General features: G+C 49.0%; 1 protein-coding gene across 1 annotated transcript; it reads left to right on the forward strand.

Moving 5' to 3' along the window:
- The first annotated feature begins 5,130 nt into the window (after window positions 1-5,130).
- On the forward strand, window positions 5,131-9,041 carry SLC35C1 (solute carrier family 35 member C1). The gene is made up of 2 exons (XM_064424731.1): window positions 5,131-5,785; window positions 7,498-9,041. Exons 1-2 carry the CDS (start codon window positions 5,242-5,244, stop codon window positions 8,055-8,057), a joined length of 1,104 nt encoding a protein of 367 aa, XP_064280801.1. The 5' UTR covers window positions 5,131-5,241; the 3' UTR covers window positions 8,058-9,041.
- Window positions 9,042-9,697: the final 656 nt, after the last annotated feature.

Raw genomic sequence — 9,697 nt, forward strand, 5'->3', positions numbered from 1 at the left:
CAGGTGTTGTTTGAGCACAGTACCAAGAGATTACTCAATTGTCTCCCCTGATTTATGTTTACTGCTCTAGCAGAGAGACCTGATTCAGCTAATCTGATCTGATAAATCTTAGATTTTGCATTGGCCTTCTTTTCTTGTATTGATTATCAGCAAATGCTAAATAACAGTATGACAGCTGAGACCTGTTGCTACCAGGCAGTATCTGCAGTTCAAACTTGAAACCTCAAAAGCTCAAGCTAATTTTGATGAGATACACAGCAAACCAGTAAAGTAATACCCCAGTCACAATAAAGTAATACTCCTGTGACAGATGAGCCCTTCTGGGCTGTTGGTCCCTGCCTGGACACCACACCACCTGTACATAGTGTGAGCATACTCACACACATATGCATATGTACAGATATAAATATGCTTATATGCTGGTATAGATGTGTGCTTTGATACATGTATGAATCTAGATTGGTATCTTAACTCGTAAGCTCCATACTTTATAAATGTCAGCATCAAGGATGTTTATATTAACTGGAAATCAGATACCTATGCTTGTAAGGAACAATAAATTCTTAAATACACTGGAATGACCTCACTGCTGAACGAATTCTTTCCCATGTCCCATTCTAGGTAGTGGAATGAGTCTTTTTTCTAATCCCAAACCCAGAAACAAAACTGGCAATGTTTTCTGGTGCATTGTTTGCTCTGCTACATGACTTACAGAGGGCCTATTACTACAATAGCACACTGGTCAATATGTCCAGGTCTCTTGTGTGGCCAGGAAATGCAATCTGTGCTGTCTCACCACCAGGTTTGATGCACGCCCCAAAGCCCATTGCTGTTTTATAAGCCAGGCTGCTGGCTATCAGCTGATTTGCATGCTTTCAAGTAGGTCACCTACCTAATTTTAGTGGGAAGGGCTCTCCCCTTGGAGGAGCAGCACCTTTCATAGTTAAAAAGGTTTTCTGATCACATAGGAAAGAAGTAACTAAGATGCAGGAGTGTGTGCAGGTGTGTGTGCACACCAGCAGCAGGCAGGGCATCAGGCATGCCAGACACCAGCAGCACTGCAGGCACCTCACAAGACATGGCAGCAAGGACACTACCAGCCAGATTTCCCACGTAAAGAACCTGTCAAAGCTGCTCATTTTCTAGCCTCAGACCTCTACTAGCGATAACTGCTTATTTTATAAGCACACTCCTAAGCCAGCAATAATCCTGTGCTGGCTCCTGACAATCTGTGCTGCCATGTTAATACACAACCAGGCAGCAGGGCAGGAAAATATTGAGGTCTCTTCTGCATACAGAAGTGAATCTTTGCTGCTGTAGCATAATAAACATGTTCTGTAATGAAGTTAAAATTATTTATCTTCTCCAAAAACAAGGCTAAAAGGTAACTTCATCTGCCTGTAACTGCTTGCTTGTAAAAGAGACAGCAAAGCTGTAACAAGATCCATTGAACCGGGCAATGCCAAGCATGAAAAGGTGTGCATTATTTAGTGGGAAAGAACCAGCCATCGGAGCAACATTGCTAGTGCCCTATTGAATTCAGTCTCTGGAATTATTTTTAATCAAAATTGATTTTGTTTTTCTCATAGAAAATCAGGTTTAATTCAAGTAAGATTTAATGCAGGGAAGCCTAAGACTGATGTTGTGCAAGAGGCCAGGCTACATTGTCTAAACCTACTTATTCCTACCTTTACTCTGAAATTTCTAAACCTACAACTCTAAACCTCTAAACCACCTTCCCCCAAAGCCAAGCACCCTTGTGAGGCAGGTAGGCAGGCAGGGCTATGGCAGAGTAATTCTGCTGGTCAGTTTTTGCACCTAAGAAAGCCTTTATTCAAAGCACTTGTCAAACCATTGCCATGCTGTAGACAAGCTCTGCCTAGGGAGACTGACCAGCACAACTATCACAGAACTACCTCATTATTCAAGAACAAATCACTTTCATTTTGGAATACACTGTCAGCACCAGGGAGTTACATTGGCAGAGGTGAGAGAGTTATTCTGGTTGATTTTCCCATGCAGACGTGCCATACATGTGTGATAGGGTTGTAGGATAATCCCCCAGGAAAAGCAACAAGGATTTTATTGATCGGGATATTTCAAACTTCTGCAGGCCAAAGCAATCTTCTGTGCACTGAACGAGTGGACAAGATGCAGTGGGAGGGGGGTTTTGCCGTCTCCAACTCCTGTGTTTAGTTTAGAGAACACACTTTGAACAATGCTAGCGAGTGGCAGAGAGAAGAAAAAAAATCTATCTGACTCTGAATCTGCCAGAGGCACTGTCATTCTTGCAACATTAGTGGTAGGAGAGGTCAAATTCCTTGAAATTCAAGCCAGATTATGTGATGCTGAAGCCACAGGTCACAAGGACCTATGGAACCAACCCGGTGCCCCACACAAAGACTGTTTGCTTTCTTTTTTTTCTTGACTGACACCACTTACGAGAGAAGTGCTGGGCCAGGCACTGGAAGAAGGTGGATGGAAGGAGCACAGGATATGAAGCAAAGAGTAAATGTAATGCTAGCTGACTTCTAGCAGCAGGATCAAAGCGTGGCTGAGCTCCAGGGAACACCCGCTGGTCACTTCAATAGCAATAACAATTTCAACTTCAATAACAGCTTTCCCTGCCTTAATGCCAGTCCCTCTGCAGAGTCACGATCTGCTGTTTCCATGGCAGGAGCTGCAGGCCTGCATCCAGGGGATGTCACAGCCCATGTGAGCTTGGGCAAGCACCATGCTTGGGATGGCTCTCCCAGCTGTGCAGGCAGAGCAGGGAGGTGGGTGAGGTGAGCAGGTGAACTCACTTGGGGTTGTGAGGGCTCTACCAGGCACCTATCACAAGGTGCAGTGCTGAGAGATGCTGCTCAGAACACAACCCCCAACACTCCCTCACCCTGCAGGCACTTGGGTAGTCCAAAGCAAGCACACCAGCACCAGCTTTCTTTGTCCAGAGGGAACAGGATTCCCATCAGAGCCCAGGTGCTGCTCAGGAGGCACAGGTTGTGGGGAAAGGCAGCATCATTTACTAAACCCACTGATGCACCTGGGAGAAAAAAAAACTAGTGACTTCAGAGAGCTGAGAAAAGCACATTATGCCTGAAACATTTTCCAGCCACACCAACTGGCCTAATTAAGTATTTTTCTCCCCAAAACCCCTACTATGCTTCTGTCCTTCCCAACTGTAAGAGCAGCAAAGATTGCTATGGGGGCCAATTAATGCTGCTGGCTTTGCTTCCAAAATCCTCTTAATTATGCCCTGTGCAAATTGCTGGGCCTCAGGACATTGCAAACCAGACACTTTCCAGCAGTCTCAGCTGAAATAAGTGAGGGTCACACTGACCAATGTTTGACAGAGCTCACTGCTGCCTCCCCCACCACATGGAATCTGGCATTAATTCTAATTTATTTCATCCTGTCCAGCAGTTTGAATTCTCAACATGCTAGAGTTTCTTATTGAAAGGCTTCTTTGTTATAAAGCACCATTAAGAGAACATGGCATGTTTTGGCATGTGATTATGGGCAGATGGGTGTTTCATACCTGGAATGATGATGTGGGACTGTGGGATAATGAGTTAGCATGGGAATGTGTGCAGCCTACCCTAACACCCAGGCTACACTGAAAGCAGCTAGTCCCTGTATTGCTTGCAATGTAGCAGGGCAGTGCACAAGTCAGCCCAGGCTGTACCTCAGTTTTGGAGAGGTAAATGGCATTGGCAGAGACATTCCCCTGGTTAGATATCAAAATTATTGATGCAGGAATGGGAACTAGGCAGCTAACTCTTGCCTGTGCTGTCCTTGCTTCCACATGTCACCTTGCCTACTTCATTAGGTCGTATTGGGAAGGTTTTATTTACCTCCACAAAAATGCAAACCTGTTTTCTGTACAGAAGCTTTAGGCAGCAGAGCACACTGTGCTTTTGACGGGATATGGGCAAAATCCATGCTAGCAAACCACTGCATGTCCAACACCCAGATCCCACTTGATCCAGCCAGCATGAAGGATGCTGACATGAGCCAGCACAGCAATGTTGTTCCTGACACAAGGACCACTACCTTGCCACCCTGTCCCCTGCTGCCACCCAGTGTCCAGCGACGCCAGGGGGATACAGTGCTGGCCACCATTAATATCCATGAGCACGGCAGCCCCTCCCCAGCAGTCCCACAGCAAGGCCCTCCCTCCTGGCTGTGGAAGGTGCCAAGGACCATCCTCAGACCCTTGTTAAACTGCCCCAGTTGTCCCAAAATAGGTTATTTCACACGGTGTGCAAGACACCAATCCACACACAGAGTTGAGATATTTGATTTATTTACAGTTCTGCACGGAAAGGGGTGCTGGGTGGCAAATCCACAAGGCCAGTGTGACAGCTACCAAAACTTCTCACTATTCACACATTTTTGCAAACAAAGACATTGTTTGCTATAGAACAAAGCTAATTCATTGGCTACAAATTACCCAGATAATTTTATTGATTAATATTCTATCTTCTATCAACCGATTATTTTCTTGCTTCTTGTGGTTATTAGCCCGCATGCTCAGTCTTTCTATTCTTTTGGGTCAGTGGGTTTCCTGAGCTAGTGATCAGTGATTGGTGGTTATAATCTCCCCCTGCTGGAATTACCTTTTACCCAGCTGGAGCTGATCTCAGCACAGTTGTCTTTATTCATTTCCTCCTTATTTTAGGGGTCCTGCCAAATGTCCTTAGGACCTGTAAATTCTACATTCTTTGTGTGCCCTGTCAGCTTGCCCCCCAAAGCTTTGCTAGCTTCCATCTGGGTCTGAGGTCGTTGAGACGTGAAACCTTAACAAGGCTGTTCTTATATTTTCTTTTTGACACCCGGGCATCGCTTAGAGCTTCCTTGTTCGCTGCTCTGTGTTCCACGGATTAAATCTCCTTTCTTGTTGATTCGTCCTGGAAGTATAAAAACCTCAAATATCAAACAGCATCCTTCCTTAAGAATTTTTTTTTTTTACAAATTCGCAGCCTATTATTTACAAACCGGCGGCTGCCGGTGCCGCGCTGCCCGGGCGGAGCGCGGGCCGGGCCGGGCCTTGCCCCGCCATGGCGGCGCGGCCGGGGCGGCGCCGAGCGGCGCCCGCGGGGCGTGAAGAAAGGAGGGCCCGGCGGGCGGGGCCGCGGCGCTCCGGGCCGCGCGGGGCCGGCGGCGCAGGCGGGTGAGCGGGGCCGGCGGCAGCGGCAGGAGAGGCGGGGCCGGCGGCTGTGGCTGGCGGCCCGGCCCGCCATGAGCAGAGCGCAGCTGACGCGGACGGGGATCCTGCGGATGGCGCTGGGCGGCGGCGGCGCCGAGCCGCTGCTGCCGGCGGAGGGCGGCGGGGACCGGCGGGCGCCCTTCCTGCTGCGGGCGCTGCGCATCGCCGTGGTGGTCTGCCTCTACTGGTTCACCTCCATCGCCATGGTCTTCCTCAACAAGTACCTGCTGGACAGCCCCTCGCTGCGCCTCGACGCCCCGCTCTTCGTCACCTTCTTCCAGTGCGCGCTGACGGCCGCGCTCTGCCTGGGCCTCAGCCTGGGGGCGGCCTGCGGGCCCCCCTGCGCCGGCCTGCCCGCCCTCCGCCTCGACCCCAAGGTGTCCCGCAGCGTCCTGCCCCTCTCCGCCGTCTTCATCGGCATGGTCACCTCCAACAACCTCTGCCTCAAGCATGTCGGCGTGGCCTTCTACAACGTGGGGCGCTCCCTCACCACCGTGTTCAACGTGCTGCTCTCCTACCTCCTCCTGAAGCAGACCACCTCCCTCTATGCCCTTCTGGCCTGCGGAGTCATCATAGGTGAGGGGGAGCAGGCAGGGCCGCTCCCACCCGACAGCCAGCCCCAGAGAGATGGTGGTGGGATGTCTTTCCCTTGGGAAGTCATCCCCACCTGCATGGCAGCTCCCTGGTGAGGTGGGGTGGCTCAGGGCTCGTGCCTTGCTCTGTCTATGGCAACCAAATATGTATGGCTGGAGGATGTAGGTGACTCATTAAGAGAAGAAATTGCTCTCATTTGACACAGCTCCCTTTTTATTTGAGCACTAAAACTTCTCTACCCTCTAAAGAAGTTTAACTTGCCTTACCTTTTTCTTTCTTTCCCCTTTACAGGCCATAAAATAGCAGGTGGCTTTCTCCATGTTCCCAAGTTCTTGTTGATTATTAACTTTGGCAACAATAACATTTATGTCAGCACCACTGGAACCATACAATAGAGTCAGGCAATTGGTTTTTACAATAGGCTGAATGCATGTGATAAAGGGTTAGCTGATCAAGCCAAGTGTAAAACACCACCAGAAGATCTGGGTGTGTGGTTAGGATGTAGGGCAAGGCATTGAGTGGCTTAACAGGAATGCTTGTAAGTCGTCCATTCCAAAGGCAAAATAATCCCAAAAGCTACCTTCCACTGAAGGGCCATTTAGATGCCAGGAATGGTGAGCTGTTCATTTCAGTCTGGTTCCAGGTGTGCGTGTGTTCACTTAGTGTTAGACGGCTGGGTGGAATCAGACGAAAACAAGAGAATCTCACCTGCAGAGAAGAGGTGAACAGGAACAGAGCTACTGTCTTTTCTACAAGTGATGCAAGCAGTTGCCTTCAGCTAATCTTTTGTTCAGGTGGTGCCTGGCAGCCTGACAGGGTTTCTCTGAGGTTAAGACTCTGTCCTCCTGGCTCCATCTCCTTTGGCTGTGAGAGCATTGCCTGTGTGCTACAGCAGCACAGCTGAGCGTCCTCTGTGGCTGACACAAAGCCCCTCCTGTCAGAGCATGGAGCCCATTTGTATCTGGGCTTAGTTTCAACCCTGTTAGGTGCTTTGCAGGCAACTTCCCAGACAGCTTCCAACAAGAAGCAGCTAATGAAAATGGGGTGCAGTGCTCCTTCAGTAGCTCGTCTCCCTTTTCTGTTTTGCTTATGAGCTGGGTGGGGAGAGGTCTCCCTCTCTGCCCTGGAGATGCAAAGCCTGTAGCTCCTGTTTTGGAGGTGGTTAGACAGTGCTTTGCCCATCATTTAACATGAAGGTACTGCACACAGTTTCTGCCTTTTGATTTTTTTTTAATCATGCTTAATATTGCATCCATGTTTTTACTATCTTTCCATCTTCTTCTCTATTTTCCTTCCTGTTAACAGCAGAGAAAATTATAAAGTTCAGTTTTTTCAAACTTTGAAGAATATTCTTTCTACCTATGTGTCAATTTTCAGCCTTTTCAATTAAAAACAAAATGGTTTCCTGAAAATTACCTGTATGCAAAGACTAGCTGGAATAGCAGTTTCTGAACTGCTGCCTGCTCAGTGTGGAAATTAGTCCTCTGAGTTTGAATTACCTGAACAGTAAATTTCCTGCACTCCCAAAATAAGTCTTCCCAGTCAAGGCATTTTGTGGGTTCACATAATAGAAGGGGGAAGCCCTTAAGCCTGTCTCTGTTGTTGTTCACTATAAAGTAAGTGATGAATTCTTGACTGTATGTTTTGAGCCTTTCAGCGGTTGTTCAGATGATGCCTGATGTGTTTGGTTGCAGGTGGCTTCTGGCTGGGCGTTGACCAGGAAGGAGCAGAAGGTACTCTGTCATGGACAGGTATATTCTTTGGGATCTTAGCAAGCCTTTGTGTCTCTCTCAATGCCATCTACACCAAGAAGGTGCTGCCTGTGGTGGATGGTAGCATCTGGCGCCTGACCTTCTACAACAACGTCAATGCTTGTGTCCTCTTCTTCCCCCTCATGGTGCTGCTGGGCGAGTTCCGCACCCTCTACCACTTTGACAAGCTGGGGAGCCCCAGTTTTTGGGGCATGATGACCTTGGGGGGAGTGTTTGGCTTTGCCATCGGGTACGTGACTGGACTTCAGATTAAGTTCACTAGCCCACTCACCCACAACGTGTCTGGGACAGCCAAGGCCTGTGCACAAACAGTGCTGGCTGTTATCTACTTTGAGGAGACAAAGAGCTTCTTGTGGTGGACGAGTAACTTGATGGTTCTGGGGGGCTCCTTTGCCTACACGTGGGTGAAAGGACTGGAAATGAGAAAGGTGCAAGAGGATCCTAATGTTAAAAGCAGTGAAAGAAATGAGACTGGTGTGTAGGCGGCTCCTGCACCTCTATTTTTGGGTCTGGGGGGATAACCTTTGGTGCTCCTTTTCATCCTGGGAAGAAGAAGAGCAAGGAGCAGGAAAAAATGCACCTGCAAAGTGTATGGGGAACTGTGTCAGGAACCAGAGCCAAAGACCTGCCTGGATCGCGTTTTATCTCACCTCATTGTCAGAGTTGGGGAGAGCATGTGTTGTGGAGATCAACTGGGTTGGGGTTTTTTGTGATTGTTTTTTAAAATGGATGTTGTTATTTACCTAATCTCGGACATTTGCATCTTGGGGGGGTGGTGGGGGGGGCTCCTATCAGACACAGACTGGAATGGGAGCTTTGTGTAGTTAGGGATCGAAAATTAATGAATGAATGCAACCTGGGGTTGTAAAATCCTGAACCTGCAGGTAAGGAAGAGGCAAGTAGCCAGACTGTCTGGGTTAGACTTCAGTAAACTGTTCTGCTGTATAAGGTTTTTGCAACAGCTGTTCTTCCTGTTGCCCCATTCAGTGCAGAGGATGGGAATTCTCTCCCTTCTGGCTATGTACAAGTCTAAACAACAGCAGTGCCACCAAAACACCTTTCCAAAAGTACCGCATCCTTCTGAGGTTTTTTCCTGTCTTGCTTTACAACTGGTTTCTCAATTTGAGGAAGCATGGTAAGAGTCAGGAATTAAATGTCTCATTCTCTCTGCACTGTATCCAGAGAGGGAGAGCATGCTTGCTCCTGTGGCCTTTCTCACGGAGGAGTGATCTTGGCCTCTGTCCCTCGGTGACACGCAGGAGCGGAGAAGTTACTCTGAAACACTTGCTGCTGTAGGGCGGGGATCCCAGTTCACCAAGGGTTTGCAACACTTCTTACCTTTGCAGGGGTAGGTTTGTACTGAAAATGGGGTTGTTACTCATTCCCTTGTTTCAGGGGGCTTGTTCCATGTTTACTTTGTAGCTCCTCTGTGAATCCTTCAATGCAATGAGATTTGCTCAACTGTATCAATTCCTTTGCTTGGAATTTGTTGCTGATCAGATCTGCTGAAATCTCTGCCCAACCCACCCCACCCCCCAATCTGGATCTATGCAATAGAGAATGTCTGTGCTGTGGTTTCTGACTGCTGGGGTCAGCAGCAACAAACATCCTGTGGTGAGCTGTGATGTTGCATCCTCTTTCTAAATTCGCGCCCTTTTAATCATGAAGTCACTCTGATAGCGATCCTGGCCAGTCCATGCCATTGCCTCATAGCCTCCTCCATGGATCCTGCATGATGTACCATGTCCCGTGAGTGATGTCTGACCACACCTACCGAAGAACACTCCATTTCTGCCCAAAATAGGTTCCTGTTGAATTTGGGGGGTGGCGGGGGGGCTCCTGCTCCAGGGTTCATGGCCACAGGTACCTTTTCCATGCAGGCAGCCATTTGGCGTCCTCGAGCATATTTTGGTTTTTCTTTTTTTACTGGAATGGAGGTTTTTAACGCTGACCTGTAGCCGCCAGCCCCGCAGACTCGGTTCGGGGCTGGCTCCGGGGTGCCAGCGCCATTTCCGGGCCGTGCCGGCCCCGCCGGCGGCAGCCGCGGCCGCTGGGGGGCAGCACCGCGCCCGCCCGCCCCGCCCCGCCGCGCTGATTGGCTGCCGCCGCGCGCGCCTGTCAC

The sequence above is a fragment of the Passer domesticus genome, chromosome 6 (genome assembly GCF_036417665.1).
Source record: "Passer domesticus isolate bPasDom1 chromosome 6, bPasDom1.hap1, whole genome shotgun sequence".
NCBI classification, from domain to species: Eukaryota; Metazoa; Chordata; class Aves; order Passeriformes; family Passeridae; genus Passer; species Passer domesticus.

Coding starts and splice junctions, on each gene's coding strand:
- SLC35C1 (XM_064424731.1), top strand. CDS start 5,242: ATGAGCAGAGCGCAGCTGACGCGGACGGGGATCCTGCGGATGGCGCTG. Junction 5,786..7,497: donor GGCCTGCGGAGTCATCATAG/GTGAGGGGGAGC, acceptor GTTTGGTTGCAG/GTGGCTTCTGGCTGGGCGTT.